Source organism: Aedes albopictus, chromosome 3, assembly GCF_035046485.1.
Source record: "Aedes albopictus strain Foshan chromosome 3, AalbF5, whole genome shotgun sequence".
Taxonomy (NCBI): Eukaryota; Metazoa; Arthropoda; class Insecta; order Diptera; family Culicidae; genus Aedes; species Aedes albopictus.
Window position 1 is genome coordinate 219,129,157 of NC_085138.1, and position 23,751 is coordinate 219,152,907.

Below are 23,751 nucleotides of genomic sequence, written 5' to 3' on the forward strand. Positions count from 1 at the left end.
AGATTTCAGATCTGTCAAAAATAAATTTTCGCGCCATAATTCTTACTGTCTTTTTCGGTAAAGCGATTTTTGTTTACTTCTGAATTGCTGAGTTTTTCAGCTGTTTAAGCAGAACCCCGCTTGCTGGAATACAAATTTATTTCTTATTTTATTCTATTTAGCATTGCTAGATTAAAGCCATCTCATCGGAATCATGCTGCTTTGCGTTTCAAGCACTTTCCTGCGGGAGGCTTCCCACTTTTAATATTCTATTTCAGCGCCTTGCACAGTGGTTGAAATCGCGAAAAACACGATCGTGGGCATTTTGAGTGTGATAATGTGAAAATAATATAATGTGATGTTCTGCAAAGTTGTTACATATTTTAAGGAGCAACTTTTGATAACTTTTGATTTTTGATAAATTTACCCAAAAGTTAGATGAAAAATCTATTTTCTACAAAAGCAAAGAAAACTAAATGGTGTCTTCGGCAAAGTTATAGATAATATCATGCAGAAAAATATTGCCGAAGAGACTTTTGCTCTATCTTTTGAAATGAGCGATATATAATAAATTTAGTATAAAAACCCCTTAAAACCTTGAAAAGCCGCTAAATGCTTTATATCTCTTTTGGATTAGGTTTTCGAGGCTTCCGATGTTCTGAAGACTTTTTCATTATGTTATTGTGCATCTTTTTTCTTAAGACAGTGTTGCCATATTTTCATTGTTTCTATGTGATTTTTTAATTTTCATTTAAAAAATGACTGTTTTTAATAATGAGATAACTCGAAAAGTTGCAAAAAGTTGCAAAAAAATCAAAGCATGATGAAAAGTTGAATAAAATTGCTATCTTGTACAGGTCAACTGATGAGTTGCTCTCTGTCTCTTCGATGCTTAAAATCTGTTTGAAAACTGTCACTTTCACACTTTTAAATGTTGAAATAAATACTTTTTCCATGTGATAATCTAAAAATTGTGCTATACAATGTTCAGCAAAGTTGTTGCATATTTTTAGAGCAAACTTTTGACAAAATTTAAAAACAAATTTAAAAAAAAATGCCTTAAAGTTAGATAAAAAAATATTTTTCTTGGGAATCCGCAAATCAAAATGGCGTCTTTAGGAAAGTTGTTCTAAATGGTAAATGGAAAAACTTTGTCGAAGACACCATGACTCTATCTTCAAAAATGACCATTTTAGAGCTGATTTTATGAAAAAAAAACCCTTAAAACTTTAGAAAAACATGAAAATTTCACTTAACTTTTTTATATTTGATTTCCTTGACATGGAATGTTTTAGGAACTATTTTGTATTCAATAAATGCACAATTTTGTCGAAGACACTAAGAAGTTATCTTGAATATTTCTCTTGATAACATGCGTTTTCAAAGAAAAAAAGCACATTTTTGAACCAAAATATTTTTTTATCTAACTTTAAGGCAATTTTTTTAAATAAGTAATTTTGTCAAAAGTTTGCTCTAAAAATATGCAACAACTTTGCTGAACATTGTATAGCACAATTTTTAGATTATCACATGGAAAAAGTATTTATTTCAACATTTAAAAGTGTGAAAGTGACAATTTTCAAACAGATTTTAAGCATCGAAGAAACAGAGAGCAACTCATCAGTTGACCTGTATAAGATAGCAATTTTATTCAACTTTTCATCATGCTTCGAATTTTTTGCAACTTTTTGCAACTTTTCGAGATATCTCATTATTAAAAACAGTCATTTTTTATAGGAAAATTAAAAAATCACATAGAAACAATGAAAATATGGCAACACTGTCTTAAGAAAAAAGATGCACAATAACATATTGAAAAAGTCTTCAGAACATCGGAAGCCTCGAAAACCTAATCCAAAAGAGATATAAATCATTTAGTGGCTTTTCAAGGTTTTAAGGGGTTTTTATACTAAATTTATTATATATCGCTCATTTCAAAAGATAGAGCAAAAGTCTCTTCGGCAATATTTTTCTGCATGATATTATCTATAACTTTGCCGAAGACACTATTTAGTTTTCTTTGCTTTTGTAGAAAATAAATTTTTCATCTAACTTTTGGGTAAATTTATCAAAAAACAAAAGTTATCAAAAGTTGCTCCTTAAAATATGTAACAACTTTGCAGAACATCACATTATATTATTTTCACATTATCACACTCAAAATGCCCACGATCGTGTTTTTCGCGATTTCAACCACTGTGCCTTGGTCAGCTTTGAAAATTCTGCCTCATGAGACGCTGTCACATAAAGAAGAATCGGCAATATTTACCGAGCTTTTTTGTCAGAACTGGATCATCTTTCTTTTTGCCTGTTTGCTTGAATGGCAATAGTCTCGTCCGAAGGCAGACCTACCTTTGCCACTGGCCAGGGCGCTGAATTTTGGATTAAAAAGTACCTTTCCCGCAGGATGCTGAAGTAGCAAAATTTGGATGATGACTCCGGTGCTGGCTGATCCAAAGTTTTCGATTGACGTCTGCGACCGCGCTCTGATGTGTTGACGTTTTGTGCTTACTGGCAGTTCAGTAAAATTAGTTTTAACCGATAGTTCGGTACTTGTTTTCACTGAGTTTTTTCGTTTCACTGTTCATGTCCGGTAAAGTATCAGTGTTACGGTTTGCTCAGCAATAAAAATTACCGAATTCAGCAAAAAGAGAAATCGTTTACTGATCATAAGCAAGATTTAGAATTGAAAGCTGAAATTTCAGTATTTTTGCTGTTTTACGGTTCAAGAACCGTATTTTTTTTTACCGAACAGCGAATAGAAGATTGAGTGTGTATTGAGTATACTTCATATCTTGATGCCAAAAAAACAGCATTTTTGTATCGTCAATGCGGAAAACAACAAAAATTTCCATGTTATTGATTATTAGGCAATAAAAAACAGAAAAACAAATGAAAATTAAATTTATCTAAACAAATAAAACATTATTTGATGCAAAAACCGAAATGCATTATGTTAAAAATAAGTTTTGTTACTTTAAATCAAAGAAAATTGTTATTTCAAAAAATAAACATTGTTATTTCAATACATAAAATTTGTTGTTTTAAAAAAATGTTTTGTAGAGCTGCTAATAACCCAGCTGTCAAGCTCAAAAATTGTTTTTTGTTGATTTAAACCCTGATAAAAATTTCCAATAGAATCACCCATAAACTACCATTAAATAATGATAAATTTGACTGTTCAACAACAAATTATATTGTGTACTTATTTTCCTGCTGAAAATTCTCTACTGAAACTACAATACATGAACAATAAAATCTATGGCACTAGAGATTTCAATAATAAAAACACTAAATTGTATGGTAGTTGACTCAATTTGCTCCAGAAAATTTGGATTTTTTTATGGTAAAGATACATAACAACCCCCATTTTCTATTGTAAAAGTGACATTTACAATACATGCTATGGTGGAAAACAATAGAGCCTGTTGTTACTCTATCGTTTTAAACAATTGAATTAATGGAAACTACCATTCATTTCAGCGTATTGTAACAATACATTCTGTTGTATCTCTATGATCTTTTTATCAGGGAAGTCATGATGTGCATAGAATCTATAAAAGCGCATTAGGCCGGAAAATAATGCAGAATTTTTTTTTGCAACAATACATAGTTCATTTAAGGCAAAACTGGAACACTGCAAAAACTGCAAATATTTATTTTATGTTTCGTACACATATAGTTTTGCATTTTGTCTGGACAAATGATGTTTATGTGTGACACACATAACGAATTATTTTTTGGTATTTATTGTTATGTTGTGTGATCACACATGAAAACAGTTCAATATGACACATAATATCAATAACATTGCTTATATATTTGATAGATGTGCTCAAATGGTTTTTATATTAGATAATATAAGTTCATCGGGGATTAATGTTAAAATATTGATCCAGATAGCCTAACATGATTTTAAAATATTTTTCGTTTTTGCAAAAACCATTTTTGAACAAAACTTCACAAAAAAATGGTTTCTGCAAAAGTGGAAAACATTTTCCACCTCAAAAAAAATCAGAAGATACCTTGATCCATACTCTACATGTGTACGAAAGCCGATTTTGAAAATATTGCTTCGTTATTTAATAAAAAAATCAAAAACCAAAAAAAAATGAGGAAATGCTTTCAGTTTCGCCTTAAGTTCAGAATTCTTTTCTCTGCGTGTCGCAGGTGTGGTTCACTGTTCGCTGAAAATCGATGGCTCAAACACAATAACAAACGAAATAATCACTTTTAGCCATTTTGGCAACTTCCTGACCCCAGCACAATCCGGAATATCCCCGGAATAGTTCCGGATATTGCATTTCAAAGGCGACATTCAAAAAAAAAAAATCGGATAGAAACTGACGAAATGACAGCATTTTGTAAATTAGTTGTCGGGGGTCGGGTACGTGAAGGTTAATGTCAAAAAGTGCACACTTAAAAACTTAGAAATTTACACGGGACGTAAACTATCAACGTACCTAAAAATTTCAGGACTGAATAGCAAATATCACTTAATTTTACAGGTGGAAAGGAGTCGACGGAACGAATGGTTTGCTGAGTAGTGCAGAATGATTTTGGAGAAGAAAAACAACAAAGTGAGGGCGGTAATGCTGCAGCAAGGAAACCAGCAGAACGTGGAACGAGACGAGTAGTAGAGCACTCGACATACAAGAAGTATGTAAGTCTCAGACTGACGTAATCTTCTTCATCGTCTATCTTTGCATAGGTATGCCTTATGAGTAGAAGTAATGGTACTAAACGAAAGTTACTTATTATTACTATTTTTTTTTTTTTTATTTAAACTTCATTTCTAATTTTTCTTTTGTAAAAATAAAGCGAAGTGAAGTATTTTTTGTGTGTCTAGTGTCTCAAGTGAAACAAGTTCTGCTAACCAGCTCTCAAAGTGATAGTGAAGAGAAAAAGAAGTGGAAACAGCACACCTTCCTCTTTCGGGAATGAAAACGCTACCTAGAAGAAGTATAGTGCGAGGAAATGGAAGTGCTGTACCGTTCCTAAGGAAGTTCTGCAAGTAAAAAAAAAAGCATAAGCTGTAACAAATGAACCCCGTCATATCGCACATATTTTCCATCTCTTTATTATTGTGGATTTACCGGCTACTTGCACACTTATTTTAGAGTCACTTGTTCGGCTGTTCTATTTTCGGTAAAAGTTCGGATTACCGAAGTTCAGCACAGTTTTACCGAACGTTCGGTAAACATTACCGATGATTCAGTAGAGTTTACCGAACGTTCGGTAATTTTTTGACGAACTTCGGTAATATGTTGCTGAACATTCGGTAATCTGAACTTTTACCGAAAATAGAACAGCTGAATACGGTAATTTATTTTAAGTGTGTGTATTATACCGGTCGCTTCAATGTGGCCTCCAAAGTAGCCGTTTTATAAAAAGAGTAACTTTAAAATTATTTTAAACATTTTTATTGTATGCGCTATTCCTCGTTGCCACTAGCTACTCAGCGACAATCATTTTTTGATAATCAACCCAAGTAACCATGGCGTTGAAGCCTTATTGCATGCAGATATATGGTGTATTTAGTGCAATCATTACTTTATATGCAAACTTAAGGTTAATTTAAAGTAGAAATGGGCAATTATAGAATCAAATTAAGATTATATTGGTATAATCTTGAAGCAGTCGCATAATTGCCCATTTCCACTTTAAATAAATTTTAAGTTTGCATGTAAAGTAATGATTGCTCTAAATACACCGTATATCTGCATGCAATAAGGCTTCAGCGCCGTGGTTACTTGGGAAGTTGATTTTTATATGAAAACGGCTACTTTGTAACGGCTACTTAAGTAACCGGTAGAAAACAAGTAGCCGGTAAATCCACAATATCGTGGTACCGCCAAATCGAAGTCGTCGCTTGAAGCAACTGTGAAGTTGCAGCTGCGAAGTATATTTGAATCTTTTTTTTCTGTTGCGCATCATTAAGCAAATTAAGTGCTACAGTGTTCACTATTCCAAATTAAGTTGCGACATTTCTAAGTAGGTTAAAAATCAATTTTCGCACCGCCGGTCACTTCGAATTTCAACCAAAAGCATAATATTAATTTACAGCTTGCTCTCAGTATGAATCTTGTATTCAACATGGCATACAAAAAATTCTTTAATGTAAAGTTTAGTGAAATAAAAAAAAAATATATATATATATGCAAAATTAAGCAACTCAAAACCGACAAAGTAGCTGATAAGGATGGTATCACAGCATAGCTCACTAATACCCCGGACAGGCATGTGATTCCTGTACAACAGTACGCAGTGTCAAGAAAATTTTAACAAGACTCTGACTTGAACTGAGAGAACTTTCAGTATGGCACTCATTTCAAGCGCAATTGTACAGTGATTCTTGTATCACATGTGTGTCATAAGTATAAGATGGGCTCGAATCAGTTCGCCACCTGTCAGTACTGGTTGATAGACAGGATTTGAGAAAACGAGCAGCTAGCGGAGAAGTAGAGGGAAGGGGTGAACTGTGGCATTTTCAAGACAGGCGACCATTTAGGATGTGTTAACTTCTGAACTATCACCATTTTGAATGCCGACTACAAAGTGTTACACCAGATCATCTTCTGCCGTCTGCCACCTAAAACAAGTGAGTTCGTGGGAGGTGATCAAGCCTGCTTCATTAACAGCCGGATGAGAACGGACCTGATCTTCACCGTGCGGCAAATCTTCCAGAAATGTCGTTAATAACAGGTCCCAACGCATCACCTGTTCATCTGCTTCTAGGCGGCACAAGGCAGTATCGACCGCACAGAGCTATGGAAAATCATGTATGAGAACGGTTTTCCTGGTAAACTGACAAGACGGTGGTATCACATTTCCCGGAATGCCACTTCCCGGAATGCCATTTCCCGGAGTGACATTTCCCGGAATGACATTTCCCGGAATGACACATTTCCCGGAATGATAATTTTCCCGGAATGATCATTTTCCCGGAAAGCCATTTTCCGGAATGCCATTTGCCGGAGTGACATTTCCCGGAATTACTAATTTCGAGAAATGAAGTATCAAGTCATTAGGGAGCTAGCGTGCTAGGTTATTGAATGTAATGGCTTATTGGCTTCTAAGGACGGACATAGGGCAACCTAGTCGAATAGTTTGATTTTGATATGTGCTCGAGGTATGAGCACCTTGAAAGAACAGCCTATTTTCAAAAGAAGGAAAAATATCTGATGGGAGAGTTTGTGATGTGGTCAATATTACAGTATCATTGCATCCTAAATAAATGAATTGCTAATGTTGTATACATATACTTCGAAAGAACAGCCTATTTTTAAAAGATGGAAAAATCTCTGATGAGAGAGTTAGTAGTATGTACCTTGCGGTACCCATATTCTGAACGGTTAAGGGAATCTCACAACAAACACTAAAATAAATGGAGTTCTTGTTGCTAGAGATAATGCTTCACATTACCATCAAGTGTGTTTGTTGTCTAGCTAAATGTATAAAATAAATTGAATCTCATAATAACTTCCAGTCTCTGATCTAGACATATTTTTGTTTGTTGACGACGTGTTCCTAATTATGGACACCATAAGAAGCCGTGGTCCTAATTCTGAACACATAGTGTTACTTACTTACTATGTACAAACACATTCTTTACGTTCGCAGTTCAGTCAAAAACGGCATGTTTTGTAATGATTGGATAATAGAGGGGCTTAATAAAATCAACACCTCAACTCTCGATTCAATATATGCTTCATAAAAGGAAAATTTATTTTGCGTTAGCCGACTGTTCAGAATATGGATCTGTCTATAATATGGTGCTCGCACGGTATATGCATTTATGATAATCAAGCCATTCAACTCGGCTGCTATACTGTACTATTGGCGCCACTCTACTAACGTTCCCATCAGAGATTTTTCCTTCTTTTAAAAATAGGCTGTTCTTTCGAGGTGTATGCTGCCTATAATCGCATAACTGTCCCATACGAATAGGAAACCCAGCTAATATGGGACTGATATGCGATCATAGGCAGTATGTGTTTCATAATAATACCATTCCATTAGACTGCCCAGTGGCCATCCCATGGACCATCCTTTTAAAGCTGTGGTAGTTTGCTTCAAAATGAAGTACAGGCTGATAGGTTGGTTGCATTTGTTGTTTTTTTGGTATGTACTTTGCTATGGTGGATGAGAAGGTCTAAGGGCTTTCGACTAAAACACCTTCGATTTATCACAGACAACCGGCTGGTTGGTCCGATGAGAGCACGACATACGAAGTCCTTCACGGACAACTGAATGGTTGGTCCGATGAGGACATTCCAATCAAGTTCCCTCACGGACAACCATGAGGGCACGATAAAATCAAATTCCATCATTTTATATATTAAAGGCTTGATAAAAAGCTCTTCCAATTATAAAGAAAAGGAGATGTGGTATTTTTGTGCTAATTAAAGCTGAGGATTATGATTGAATTCACTACCAGTTTAACTGCCAAGAAGATAACACGCAACCCACCAAAAAGTCATTCGACCTGTAATATCCTATTCGGCCTATTGACACTTTCGTTCTGAAGTAACATAGTTCAGCCTCAATGATCCAGCATCATTCCGGGAAATGTCACTCCGAGAAATGGCATTCCGCGAAATGTGTCATTTCGGGAAATGGCATTCCGCGAAATGTGTCATTCCGGGAAATGGCATTCCGGATAATGTGTCGTTCCGGGAAATGTCACTCCGGGAAATGGCATTCCGGGAAATGTCATACCACCGACAAGACTGATTAAAGCAACAATGGACGGAGTGCAAAACTGCGTAAGAGTTACTGGCAAACTATCGTGTTCATTCGGGTCTCACCGGATCTCACCACTAGGTGACGGATTCTCTTGGAAACACAATCTAAAGATACACAATCTATACGTTGACTGACAAGCAGCGTGCAAATTAGAGAAAAGATATGGGCTTTGGCATATACTGCCAGATCGTGGTTTTCTGATAAAACTGGTTGGGCTGCAACATACAACGATAGGTACCTCGAAAAACAGTGTTCGGACCGTGGACAAAGTGTCTGCAGCGTTTGTGACTTGATATGGTTCACCCTCTTTGTGTAAGGGTCATTTTTTGACTCAAACTGTACACTACGTCAGCGTACACTACAGTCACTTGATGCAATAGGAAGGATAAGCAGAGTGGTTTACTATTCAATATTGCAATCAAAAGAGCAACTAGGAAACACGACTGCAAATACGAGCACATATGTTCTTTGGTGTGCTGGACGATATTCATACCTTTTGCTCCTTTCAAGAAAGAAAAGCCCAGGATGAACTCAACCAAGACAAATTACATGGCTGTGGGTAGAAGGCAGGCCTATTTGTGTTTGTGATGATGTAGTGATTGCTGAGAATGTTAATAAATTATGGAAAAACGTGTGGTTTTCTTCAACAGTAGAAACAGCAATTAACCAAGAAAGTACTACTAAGCCAATTGGGGCAATGCTAATGCAACACATACCTCATGTTAGATTCGTCCGACAAGTCTTGCTGCAGAAGTGGTTGTTCGTCTTCAATTTCATGATCGTGCATCGACTGCTGCGTCTGCTTTCCACCTTCCCGTTCGCTTTCATGACACTCGCATTGACATTCCTCCGGTTTAACGTAGTTGTACACCACCCCGGCCATTGGGGCTTTGTCATCTACTGACTCTGCTTGCGGTAAAGTAGTAATGCGCTTAGGTGGTTTCCTTTTCTCCGGAATACTTTCAAAATCTATCCACTGCTGTGTCGAGCCTTTGCGTGGTGGTAGAGGAGGCGGCTCCTCTTCTACATTAGACGATTGGCTGGTGAATGTTCTCTCTTCCCCATTGTTGGATGTTTGTGCCTGGCTGGTACTACTTATTCCCTGTTCGGCGAATTCGAACCAATTCTTGCCGGACGAAATTGAAGCCTTTCGAGGCGATCTTGATTTGGGTGCTTTATCCATTGCTATGTCATGCTTTTTTGGTAGGCTTATTCTAAGTTTTTCGCCACGAACTAGATGCCCATCGGTATCGTCTGTTATTTGTGTAATACCACAATAGTTTTCTAGTGAGGCAGGGTGAATTGGTGTTGTAGATCTAGGCCTTTCAAGTGGGCATGTCTTCATTTCCATCTGTGCCCGCTCTTTCATCGGTACCAGTTTGACACCAACGGAACGTTCTTCTGGTAACGTTGTCGGTATGTACGGCAGTTCATCGTCGAATGACTCTTGCAACACTAATCCCGCACTCTCGTGGTCTTCAATAGCCAACATGTTGGGATGCATGTGCTTACTCGTGGTCGTGGAGTCCACTTCGGAATCCTTTTCGCTCTCTGATGACACACCTTGTTCGTCGTTGGAAGCAGTAGACTTTCTATCTGGTACATTTAGAGCACTCTTGGTCTTTGAAGACATCTTAACTGTGCTGTCATCTCGACTAGTATCTTGAGAAACAGAAGATTCTTCGCTTACTGTGGGATTCAGCTCATTCTTGCGTCTAGCCATTTCGGATTTTTGTTGCATGTTAAGTATTTCTTCCGGATTTTCTATGTAGCGTGAATGACGATGAAAATCTATGGAATCGCCGGATGTGCTGTCTGACCTACTGAACCGCTCTTTTGGACTTCGTCTTTTTACACTATCTATTTGTTTATTACGATATACAACAGGTGGTGTTTCACTCGCTGACAACTCCGTTTTGCCAGCTGCTTCTCCGTTTACTGACCCAGCCTGAACTGCTTCCGATAGCTGACTACACTGGCTTTCGGTTTTCGAAATGCTGAACTGAGTAGTGAAAGTTTGCTCTTGGCTGCCGGAACCTACTTTCATTGAAAAAAGAAGTTGTTTCCTCTCTTTGGCGGTCATATTGGCAATCGCTGCGGCTTGTTTCATTTCCTGGTGTTCAATATTCACTTCAGTTACAACTGGGACAACGGCTTCATTTTCGTTGGACTTTGGACTAGGGACGACACCATTCTGGTTCGATTGATTGGCTGAAGGTAAGGCATTTGCTGTATTGGTTGGTAACGTATTGCTAGGTTGGTGTGCTGCTGCTGAAATAACTGTGTCTTGGCTATCTTGTGAACTGTTGCGTTGCACTTCCATGCTCCATAAACTATCACGTTCCTTCTCCTCAGTTGGAGATCTCAATGGTATTGTTATGGTACCATCAGGGTTTTCTATTCGATAGCACTTCAAGGGTGGCATTGGCTTAGGTCTATTGTGAATAGTAACGATACAATTATTGCTTAGCTTCACAGATTGGGTCGAAGGAGAGACTTTGTCAGGAACTATCTCCGGTTCTGGCTTTAAAGGCGGTGCTGGATTAGTGGATAACAATGGTTTCATTTGCTTTTCTTCTGGCGGGGTGTGCAGAGGAATATGTATGCTCTTACCATCTAATGGTGTATCGTAATATCTCAAGTTAGGGCGAGGGTTTGCAGTAGATGGAGATTCATGTTTGAACTTAAACTCAACGTTTGCTACATTAGATAGTGTACCATGAGGATTAGCATCAATAGGAGAAGGGGATTTTGATTTTGTACCATTTTTCTTGGGTTTGAAGATGGCTAACACAGACTTTTGTTTGCTTGGAGTAGTGTTTAAAGAAGCCGTATCCCTTTCTCTGCTCTTACTACGCGATCGTTCCCTAAACTCGTGGGAAATGTTTGATCCACTCTTCTTTCGCATATGGCTACCACCGGGAGAATCAGGGCTAGCTGAATCTTTCAGCTTGAATATAGAGCAGAAGGAACTTTTTCTTGAGAATGTTGTATTCGCGGGAGATGGTGATCGGCTGCCGTTCTCACGTGATAATTTGGCATGACGAGTTGGTTTGGGGCTAACGCTAGTGCCAGCACGAGACGATCCCTCTCTTTTGTCTCGTGAACTTTCAAGATTCAACGAGCGGGGTTTCTTCTGATCATCTTCCATTATTCTTTCGTTATCAGCTATTCCATTATCGCTATAGCAGTGGTCTGGCTTTAACTTTATTCTTATGTATTCAGTTCCACTTGGCATTACACCTACTATCGGCTTATTTAAATCAGTTGGTGGAATGTAACGCTTATTTGAAATACTTCTACTGGTTTGCGGTGGTTGAATCAGTTCCTCCTTTCGAGTTATGTTTGCATTGCTGTCTGATTTCCGTCGGATCAATTCAGTTTCTGGTACATTATTGCTTTTCACCGCTGTGAATGTGGTATCCATGTTGACACCTTCTGCTATAACGGCCTCAGTAGGATCCTTTTTTCTTGATAGGATAACTTGCTCGAGCATTTTGGCAGTTGACGGTTCAATACTACTTGGAATGCTTCCATCGGTGATCCCATGTAAGGGTTTAGGACCGCAGAACGATGTTTCCAGCAGCATACGATGAGGGGAAGGTGAACGAGATATTCCAGACACTCCGGACACAGCAGATAGTTTACTGTTGGCTGACCCTTGACTTCCAACGCTAGATATACGACTAGTACGACCAGAAATACACAAAAATGCAGCAACTTCCGAACTTGCAGAATCTTTGCGCTGATGATGAAGTGAAATTGATTGTGGTTCATCAAATTTAAACATCACGGGGGAGTATCGCTGAAATATAAATTATGCTAAAAATTAAGGATTTAAAACTAGGGTGAAGGAGCCTCTTACCGGTGCTTGTGGTTTTTCTCTTTCGGTTCTTCCTTTTTCTGGTTCCATGAACTGCAATTCTTCGGTAGAGCTTCGTAAGTCCATTGTTCCCTCCTCTCTGTATCCAAGAACACCAGAATCCTGCAATGTGCCAGTCCCAACCTATTAAGAGACGATAGGATTTACACCTAATATGTTGTAAAGTGTAGATAGTTTCCTCATCAGTGAACATTGTGACTTTAATGCCCAACTAATTTAAAATGGCAATTCAATCATGATGTTGCTGTGTAAGTGTTAATTAGTACTACCAAAATATTCGAGTGGCTAAGTGTAAACCGTGTGTACTGCATTGGGATTACACATGCTGTGTTACATTGCACCAACAATTAAAAAACTAAATTATACTATGATTTATTGCCACAAGAATTTCTTTCGAAAATCATAGTTACGAACTATGATTTTTGATTCAAAGCACCAACTATTATTGCCATACTGTTACTGTACAAATTTCATAACACTCACGTATGAAAATCATACGAATAACGTATAAAATTTTAAATTATGTCTTATGACTATCATGAAAAATTTTTAAAATATTTTGCACAGAATAAAAAAAATCGCAACCTGGAATTGAACCAGGGACATTAGGGTGATAGAGCAGATGCTTTACTAGTGCGCCAATTAATGGTTTGTTGTTTTCTGGCAACGACGCACATTGGGCAGAATCAAGCCCAAAGGTGGAAAAAATTAATAACTTTCTTAATACAAGGCCCCATGTGACCATCGATGGCTTATCCGAAAGCAAATTTTCTCAAGAATTGATTGGTGAATGATTCATGTACGGGCAATTACTCTGAAGCGAGTTATAGAGCCCGTTTTACCCCAGTTTCTCCTATAATTTGGGAATTTCTGCTATTTTACGGCATGTGTTATGATTTTAATGGTTTTTTCGCTGGGGTGCCATCGCCCTAACTCCATTGAGTATCATTACATACAGAAAGTAAATAAAGTATTGGAATTTTAGGGTATTGTGGGGTTAATTGGGAAGTGGTATATTTTCAAGGTAAAAATTCATTTCATTTTGTTAATGATTTTTTTACGTAACAATAACTAAATAAATGATCGAATACACATGGATTATTTCTAAAGAAACCATTTTTGGCGAGTTTGATGTCAAAGTATTGGTAATATTTGAGTTTTCACGCATACAAATATGAGAAGTTCTCATTCTAATACCACCGATTCCAAACATTTCCAAACGATTACCCATTGCTTATATACTCCAAAAATATCCTAAATGTTGTTTGCGCATAGCCATAGCATTGTACCCTAAACTTCTAAATTGTATAGGAAGCAGAAATATTACTGCTTGGCTTTTCATCAATATTAAGTCACATCATGCACAGAAATTTCAAGTTGTTTAAATTTGAAAACATTAAAAAATAAGTTTGTAGGGGAATTTGGGTAAACTAAGCTCTAAATCTATATGCTGCCGCAATCTCCCGTCTATGAGGATATGCGCTAACAAAAAAAATAGGGGGAACTGGTGTAAAACGGGCTCTATAGCTCGCTCCAGAGTAGTGGCCCGTACATCAATCATCCACCAACCAATTCTTGAGAAAATTTGCTTTCGGATAAGCCATCGATGGTCACATAGGGTATTGTATTAAGAAAGTAATTATTTTTTTCCACCTTTGGGCTTGATTTTGCCCAATGTGCGACGTTTCATGATATATCGTATGATTTTCATAAGAGTCTTCTTATGTGGTTTTCATATGTCAAGTCTTATGCATTTCACTGCCTTTATGTATGAAAAGCATACAAAAACTATGAAATAACGAAAAAAATATAAATATTTGATTCATGACATGCAAACTATGAAAAACATACGTAAGCTGGTATTCTAAACGGAGTTTGCGGTGGGCTTAAGGTGCATAGGTAATAAAACTGCACTTCGAATTTTTATTAGCATATAAATCAAAAACATCATGCTATTCAAAATTCTAGATGTGGCTTGTGATTCATTAACTTAAACGTGGGTGGCACCGTGTTATAGTATGTAGTCCCAACAGCATATCCTAACATGCCTTCCAAAGTCTAACAGTACCTGGTCGAACACATTTTCCGGGCTGCTGTCCCTGCTGTCGTGGTGTGACGAGTGAGACGAAGCTCTGCTAATGTCGATTCTGGGCGTCGAAGGAGCTAGTGCACTTGTGCTACCAACTGCACTCGGAGGCGACTGCCTCTTTGGCGATTCGCATTCCTTGGCGCTATACCAACGAGATTTGTGACTTTGGCCTGTAGCTTCCATCTGGGGAAATTGGGAAAGCAACCATTCGTTAGTTTTTTAAACTTAAGCATAGTCACGATGAATGAAGCTTCTTTTAAAAAAACGACAACACAGTATTATTAACCTTCTTCAAAGAATAAACTCTATCTCGTTATTGATAGAGTAAGAACCTAAAAAAAAGAAGTAGATTAAAATAAATCCTAGGGCTGATTTTTTTAAATATAGATAAATTTTCAAGTATGTAAATAAGCGTGATATCTACACAGTGCTTTCACATTGATTTGGGAAATTGTTGAAAAAGAAGAAATATTGAAGAGAGTTTACTATGTACATTGTGATGTGAAACAACTAATAATCTATGTACAAATGTAGTCTAGGTGTAGTAAAGGGAGAGAAATAGCATCACATTCATTCAAGGATCGGTATATTTGCCTCACTCCATTCATATTCACTCCTCTTTACTGAAGCAAATCGAGAAAGAAGCAGCAAACGGATCGTCGTGATCAAACACGCAACCCCATCACCAGTGGGAAGCGATGAGCCAGCTGCTTGACATGAATATTCGTTGCCATTCGTCGCAGTCTGGATCGCACGCGAATGAATGAATGGCGAATGGTGAAGAATGCTGGTGAGCGATCAAAGCGGCTATTATCATAAGTAGAAGAGAATTTTTGCATGTAATGCATACATTTTTACTGTATTGTTGCTGAAATGCTAGATTAGCAAAGAAAATAATTCGAAAACATCAAAAATTCGTATGCACAATATCAATCGCATCACTCACGAATCGTATTCGCTTGCGATGCGAATGTGGACGAATGAGTAATTTCCAAGTGTGGCTTCCCACCGTTCGCCGGAGTTTGCTGTCGTCGCTGACAAGCATACACACGAACTAAAGCGACAACCGTTCGCTGCTGACTGTCTTCGAATGTGGGAGAAGATAAAAAGTGGAAATCAGGAACCCTGCATTCATTCATTCTAAAACAAGAAATGCTCAGAACAATCGACTCTAGTTTTCTAAAACTATGAATGATTGCTCCGCGCTAAGGAGTAAATCACCTTTTCACCTTTATTGCCAGCTCCTGAAAGCCTTCTTCGAACTTTACTTAAACTTAATAAATATTGAAGTCACATAAATAGTAGCAAGGCACGGTGAAAGCTGGGTGTCGCATAATACAGACACAGACCCCATCTCTTTCCAGCAACTCCCATCTCTATCTCCCAGTGATACTAGCCGAAAACTGTGAGCAACCTTAGGGGAGATCGGGTAACTAACTAAGGTGGGAACTTTGGTCGTAGGCTGACAGGGTTGGGGAAGGGTTTTGCTTCTGCAGTCTGAGCATCTGTTCTTCAGGAGGAACGGCTCAAAACATTGTCCAACATTATCGATGTCAGGACCAATCGTGAGGCTAATCAAACTACGCCCAAAACTCTCCGTAATACACTAGATATGGTACCGGTAGTCGCCTTGGTACGACCTAGGGCAAAGTCCAAATTAAGTCGTAGCAGTCGGGCGCAGACTGGGTACCATTTCTAGTATTACATTTAGTCCCCGGTACCCAAGTTTGGCGTTTGGCTGACAACCTCATTTTTTTCTAACTTTGTGCACAGTAGCTCACGATGATGTAGTAGCTCATGACAACAAACTAATTTCAATGTTATATGATTATCTCGCAGAAAAGCGTTTCGAATCAGACGATACACGCTGAGTTCCGGTTTGTACATTGGGTTGTGGGTACGTTTTCGTCTGGCTCTGCAGCGTTCCGAACCTTTTTTTTCAAATTTGTTCGGATTTCCTGGCGGAAACCATCTTTAAACTACACACCGTAGTTGTAAAACCCACCACCAGAGGGACTGGTTGCCACCCATTGGGCGGCCATGAGGGGCGGCGCACGCTATGTCCAAAGGAAAGTATTGTGCGTTGCATGAAAAACACATTTATGGCGACTACTTTTCCAGGCCTTGGAAGACGGAAGAAATTCAATCGCAGTGCAAATACCACGTGCAATCACAGCAGTCATCACATCACCCGACCACGTGGTCAACTTTTTTCATGAAATATCAAAGATCACTATGATGAAAAATTTGAAAACCAGGTCTGTTGCCTTAGCCGACTATCTCGCTCGTATCTTTGGCTGCGACCAAAAGTAGTCGCCGAAGTAGATTTTATTTTGATTTTTATAATATTATGAAAATTGAATGTACTTCAAATTTTATTCGATAGAACCGCATTTTTGGACCACTGGATTTAGAATATGTGCGGTTTAAAATCTATATTTAATCTTGGGTTTTTTTTTATGGGATGAAATGGTCCTCGTCTCCGTGTCCATCTGCGTGCGTTCCGGCACAGAACTTGCCGAAGGCCGATCCGTAACCACATCGGCAGAACCAAGACGCGTAGGGGATTCAGGAACGCGTGCGGTGCCACCCCAAGCCACCCAAACCCGGAGGACGTTGCCATCGCTTATAGTGGTGTAAAGTACCGTGCGCCGCCATCGCGTACGCCAGCACCAGGAAGCTGTACGAAGGCCTGCGTACCGCCATCACGCACAGTCCAGGACACGTGGAGGACAGGTGTGATGGATTGTTGCAGACAAAGAGCCCGCAAACGTGAAAGGACAGGTAAGCTGAGAAAGTGGGAAATAGAGGGAGAGAGCAGTAGTGCCAGCATCCTGGAAATTAAAAGACAAAAGACAATTACACCGTCTTCGACCTTACGGCCTCTACAGACTGAACATTACTAACATTCGACAATGGACAACACATAAAACACCCAGTGGCCCAGTGGAGAAATTCCCGTTTGACGAAAATTTTTCCCCGACTGGACCGGGAATCGAACCCACACTCCGAGGCTTACCAGACACCTAAACGACTGACGCCGCTAACCGCTGTAATTGCCTCCATCCAATAAAACAGGAAATATCGCCATTTGAAAATCGGTGACATTTTTTTTATTTGTTTTAAACATATTTTTTCAGCATTTAGAAACATTCAAACTAATAAACTTCACAAACTTTGCTGAAATAATAACATTTTAGAGTAAAAACATCAACTTTTCATAACTAACGCAGTTGTGTTGGTGAGTCTCGTTATTGACATTTGCAGGAATCTCTTACCTTGGTATTTAGATACGTTGGAATATGCCTGCAAAAGGCCAAGCATGGCGATAATGGTATTGTCAAAGGTAATGTCAAATAGCTCGGCAATAGCCTCGAGTAAGCGTAAGCTGCTCACTACAGTAGCGGTCTCCATACTATGGTATGGTGGTCAATCGAAACGTGAAACGACTCAAGTGTACCCACAGGCTGATGTGCCTAAGGGTTGTCACCGGCCAGCGCATACCGCACGGTCTCAAAATACGCGATATGGCGCTGTCCATAAACTACGTAGACTTTTTTTGGGCCATCGCAGACCCCCCCCCCCTCCCCCCTCGTAGACTTTTGTCCAAACAAAATTTTCGAAATTTGTATGGAGCGTAGACTTTGGCCAGACTCCCCCCTCCCCCCTAAGAGTCTACGTAGTTTATGGATAGGCCCTATGTGTGCTAGTGGGCATGATACCCATAGCACTAATGGTGGCAGAGGATGAAGAGTGCTTCGAGCAACGCAGCATAAAAGGCGCGAAGCGGATCGCCAGATCATCGTCTATGCTGAAGTGACAGAGGGAATGGGATTCCTGCAACAAGAGTAGATGAACACACAGCCTTATACCGAGCGTATCTAAATGGACAAGCAGGCCACATGGCGAGGTGAATTTTCACTTGACACAATTTCTGTCAAGCCATCAGTGCTTTAGGCGGTATCTGCACAGATTCGGACATGCAGGCTCCCCGCGTCTTCGGAATGCGCAGACTAAGTTTAGAGCGATGAGCACGTGCTCTTTGAATGCCCACATTTCGTGGAGCAAAGGTCGAGTATGCAGGAAATATGCGGTAGAGATATCACTCCGTACAACATTGTTGAAAGGATGTGTACGGAGGCAGACAAGTGGGATTCCACGGTCTCCCGAATCGTTCTTGAAATACAGAGAAAATGGCGGGCCGACCAACAGCCAGTTGAGTTGGCCCTCCTTCCCATCCGGAAGCTTGAATCCAACGTGCAGTCTACAGAACTAGCCAGGACTGAAGCTTCTAGGGGAGGGAGGACAACTTAGGGCGGTAGCTGGTGGAACGTTTACATTGTAAAACAAAAATTAACTATTGGTATGTCTCAAGAGCAAACTTATGTGTCTACGAAGGATTTTGGGCCGCTGAATCCGAATCCGGGGCGGATTTGCTCCAACACGTCACAATTTTGGGCTATACCTCTATTTATAGGGTAAACTATACGATTTTGGCCTTTTTTGACTGCAAGCCATTAAGCATGAAGAGTGAAAAATTAGCAAACGTAAAAATACACAAAAAAAAAAATTTAAAAAAATTAAAAAACATTAAGCATGAAAATATTTTTGGGCAATCAAAGGGTCAATTAGTCAATTAACATCTAAATTAACGACTTATGCACAATATTTAGTTTTACAAAATCAGATTTGATAGTTTTGAGCGATTTATGTTGTAACACTGCAATTTTATTTTTTTGCCGGTATTCAGCAAACTTTTTTGATTTAGTTTTTGTGCTAATTGCATTTAGCAATGCGAATTACTGAGTATCAGCAATTATTCTCCAACTTTCTTAACCCTCCTGAAATTTTGACAGTTGATCAGCATCGTTGTGCTGAGATTCAGAAAAAATGTTGCTGAAATTCAGCAATTTATTTTGCTGAATTTTTGTGCTGGTAGCATTTCCAAAATTTCGGTGTATAGGTACGATATTTCACATACCCAAATCACCCTCTAAAAGTTGCATGAAAGTTTGCCCTCTAACATAAAATGCTTAAATCTACCAAATTCGATTTGGTAAAACGAAATATTTTGCATGAGTCATTAATTTAGATGTTAATTCACCAATTTACCCTTCGATTGCTCAAAAAAAAAAATATTTCCATACTTAATGGATTACAATCAAAAAGCCAAAAATCGCATACTTCGACCTATAAATTGGGGTACAACTCAAAATTGAGACGTGCTGGAGCAAATCTGAGCCCGGATTCTGATTCAGCGGCCCAAATTCTGTCAGAGACACATAAGTTAGCTCTTGAGACAAAAAAAATGTAACACTCACATACTTGCGCAAAAGTTCTGTATACAGGAGCTGTGATGCGACGGCGGTCAAAGTCAAACTCGTTTTGACATCTATTTTGACATTGACAGTGCTTTTCAGTTGGGTTTTGCCCCAACCAGTGAACATTCAACCATCGAGACAGCCCAACTAACGAGCTCTCAACGAACGAATCGTCACTGTAGTGTGGATGGGCGATGGATTTTCACGAAAATTGCTCTAGGTGTTACGTCTGTTTGTCTGTGGTATTTGTTTTTTCACAAGTGTCGGATCACTTTGTAGTCTTTGGCAAATTTTGCGACATATCCTAGACTATACTTCAACGTGATTGATTAGTTAGATCGTTTTAGACAAAAAAAATATGAGAAAAATGCAAAAATGCACATATTTTCATACTAATTTCCATACTAATTTCAATCTCAATGCGGAATACGGAGATACAACCGGTCGCTCCCAAATTTTGCACAGTTTTTGGACGCTGAAAGGCATCGAATAAGCTTTGATCCAAAAACTCGACTTTGTTGACCCAGTCTAGACTCATGTACCCCCTCCCCTTTTCGAAGTCATCGCTAACGGACGTACCGGAAGGAAAGGATGAGAGAGAATGAGTTTTAGTGGATCGATCCCCACATAACCCGAGGAACCACCTCTGATCAGCTGATTTTCTCATTCTATCACCAACAGCTCTGTGAGAGAATTGCTGCCCAATACACCATAAAAGCTACTACAGTTACTTTTCACTTCATTGCACCTTCTTTGCCACAAAATAGAGAGCTGTCAAAAGGTAAAGGCGCGCAAGTTTTCTACAGTTTTCTATTGGTAAAAACTTAAATTCGCAAATCTCATGGTTGAGTTGTTTCTCGTGCGATTCTTGATTCGCCAAACTCACCGCCGAAAAAAAATCAAGCATGAGTTGTGTGATTTACAAACAATACTAGTTATGTTGTACTACATTTAAAAATCAGGCCAAACATGTCTAAAGGTCCAATCTGCAGAAGAGAGGCTCTCTTTGGTTTCCCTCTCTTTCGTTAATATCTCAGCTGTTTATTTGTATTTTGATTATCTCCTTGCATTGAACGATGGTCAAAACAATCGTCTTTTGATTTGTACTGCAAAAATAGTTGAAAAATGTACCATTACATTGCAATAATTGAAAGAGAAGGAGAACAAAGAGAGCCTCTCAAATGCAGATAGGACCTATTGAAATGTTTGGCCTGAAATATCATCCTGGTAAGTCTTCATTTTGCCCGTGTAGCTGCCAGCTTAGAATAGCACTACGGAATGCTACGGACCACCTGTTCCGGGGGTAAAAGTCCACCAAACAGGTAACCCCAATCCAAGGTGTCAGGCGACCCGTGCTGATGAATGAATGGTTGAGGGGGTTTAAAAGATGCTCGATCTTTAACGGAGCCCGTAGCATGGGTAGATCACCTTTCCCGAGCAAAATCTGAAAGAAAATTGAAAACATATTTTGATGTTGTGATATCGCAAATTATGATAACCAGGTTGTTGTCAACTATGTATGGCAACTATCTTCTTGCTGTTTGGATGTTCTATGATATCCAAACTATCCTGGAGTTACGACCTCTAGATCTACCACAGTCACCAGTCAATCTACGTTTGCGGTTATTGTCCGCTGGTATCCATGGTGCTCCGAAATGCAACGAGAAGTCCTATCTGAGGTCGTATGACATTGTAAGGTTTACAAAATGTCCTGGAGATCACAACTTTCAAGTTCTACAGAATCTACCTCCATTGCCATTCAATCTACGTTTGCGGTTACTGTTCGTTGATATCCATGGTGCTCCAAAATGCAACGAGAAGTCCTTTCTGAAGTCGTACGACATTGTAAGGTTTTCAAAATGTCCTGGAGTTCAGGACTTTCAAGTTCTACACAATCTACCTCAATTGCCAATCAATCTACGTTTGCGGTTACTGTCCGCTGATATCCATGGTGATCCGTAATCCAGCGAGAAGTCTTTTCTGAGGTCGTACGACATTGTAAGGTTTACAAAATGTCCTGGAGTTCACCATTGACAAGGTCTGCAGAATCTACATCAACCACTACTCAATCTACCACTGTGTTTATTGTAAAATATCCAGCAGTTCAGAATTTACCAGGTCTTCTGAATCAACATAATTTGTCATTCAATCTTCGATTGTGGTTATTTTCCACTGATATCCAGGGTACTCCATATTCCGACGAGAAGTCACGGCGGCGCAGGTTTATGTTGTGCAATAGTTCCTGTGGCTTACTTCTAGCAAGCAAGTATTTATTTGTTAAATGTAAGTCACAGTGACATCTGCACAACAAAAACCTGCACAATCAATCTTCGCTGACGGTTTATGGTCGTTGTAATCCATCGTACTATCTGTCACAATGGAACGAAAAAATCTGTTTGAAGTTGTACAACATTGTAAAGTTAGCAAGATATCGTGAAGCTCAGGATTCTACATAATCTATAGCTCAGGAGGTCTACATATTCTACATCAATCGCCATTCAATCTACGTATTTGTTAGCTGATATTCACGGTGCTACTCAATCTTCCTCGAAAGACAAGTCTTTCGCAAGGCTGTTAGACATAGTAGGGACCACAAAATGTCTTTGAGTCTACGGCTTCTATGTTCTATAGAATCTACACAGATAAAAATAATGAGATTTACACGTCATGTAAACTTCATTTTAGTCATGTAAATTAGTGTTATGATGGTTTACATGATATATCATGTAAATTTGTGTTATATGTCATTCAAACATTCAGAGTCATGCAGATTTACATGACATATAATGGAAATTTACATGATTTTTTATGACTTTTACTTGATATGTCATGTAAACTTCTGTGATATCCCACGCTCCAAATATATGCATCATATGCAGAATTTTACACTCTTTTTTCGATCTGTGTATCGCAGTTGCCATGCAATATATGTTCGCGGTTTTTGGTCATTGTTATTTATGATACTTTGCAAAACAATGAGAAAATCTTTTTGAGGTTGTACGATATTGTAATGTTTGCAAAATGTCTTGGAGTTCTGGATATTTGGCCGAATGACTAATTGGTTGAACAAATATTACGTTGAAGGAAAATCCATTATTGTTTTTGTGATCCTAAAGAAGAAGTAGATATCTAACAGAGTTATTGTGAACCATGTTGCTGGTAGGGAATGGCAGGGAAAATTCAGGTAACTGTTGTATTTTTGTTGATATGGCATAACATTATTTAGCAGTAACACGATACAAATTGATACAAATACAGTTTTATATTTTTTCATGATTTTTAGATAAACACAGTCGCTGAATTGAAAGTAGTTTGTTATGATTTTTTTTTTCAAAAGATGTACAAATTTCAAAAATAAACAAAAAGTCTATTGAGCAGTAATATGCGGTTTTGCATAATATAATCTGCAACATGTGTTCGATTAGCATTGACAAATATGGTACATACTAGTCATATAAATACGATCAGATGTAAACAAAGCGTTCCTCACAAATACACAATAAGATATCGATGCTTTCAACAAAATGTTGAATTGACATCTTTTAGTAAACTTGGCATTGTGGATACTATTGTGCACCAGTATTAGAACTATACGAAAAATGACTGAATAAAACAGAATCATGTCACAACACAAAATTGTAATAGTGTTTGTGAAATCGTTCGGCGGATGTGCTTGAAATCTGACAGGAAGATATTGATCATAAGTTTGAATTGTAATAGGTAAATCCAAC

General features: G+C 38.5%; 1 protein-coding gene across 9 annotated transcripts in view; it reads right to left on the bottom strand.

Moving 5' to 3' along the window:
- Nucleotides 1–23,751, bottom strand: part of LOC109406739 (uncharacterized) — a 40,507-nt gene that overhangs the window by 10,482 nt on the left and 6,274 nt on the right. For 8 of the 9 annotated variants that reach the window (XM_029877190.2, XM_062858929.1, XM_029877187.2 and 5 more), the window contains 3 exons: nt 14,679–14,882; nt 12,593–12,733; nt 9,444–12,532 (listed from right to left, as the gene is read on the bottom strand). In XM_029877190.2, the coding sequence (XP_029733050.2) occupies nt 9,444–12,532; nt 12,593–12,733; nt 14,679–14,882 (3,434 nt within the window). The remainder of the gene's footprint in view (nt 1–9,443; nt 12,533–12,592; nt 12,734–14,678; nt 14,883–23,751) is intronic. The other variant, XM_029877189.2, reaches the window with a different exon arrangement.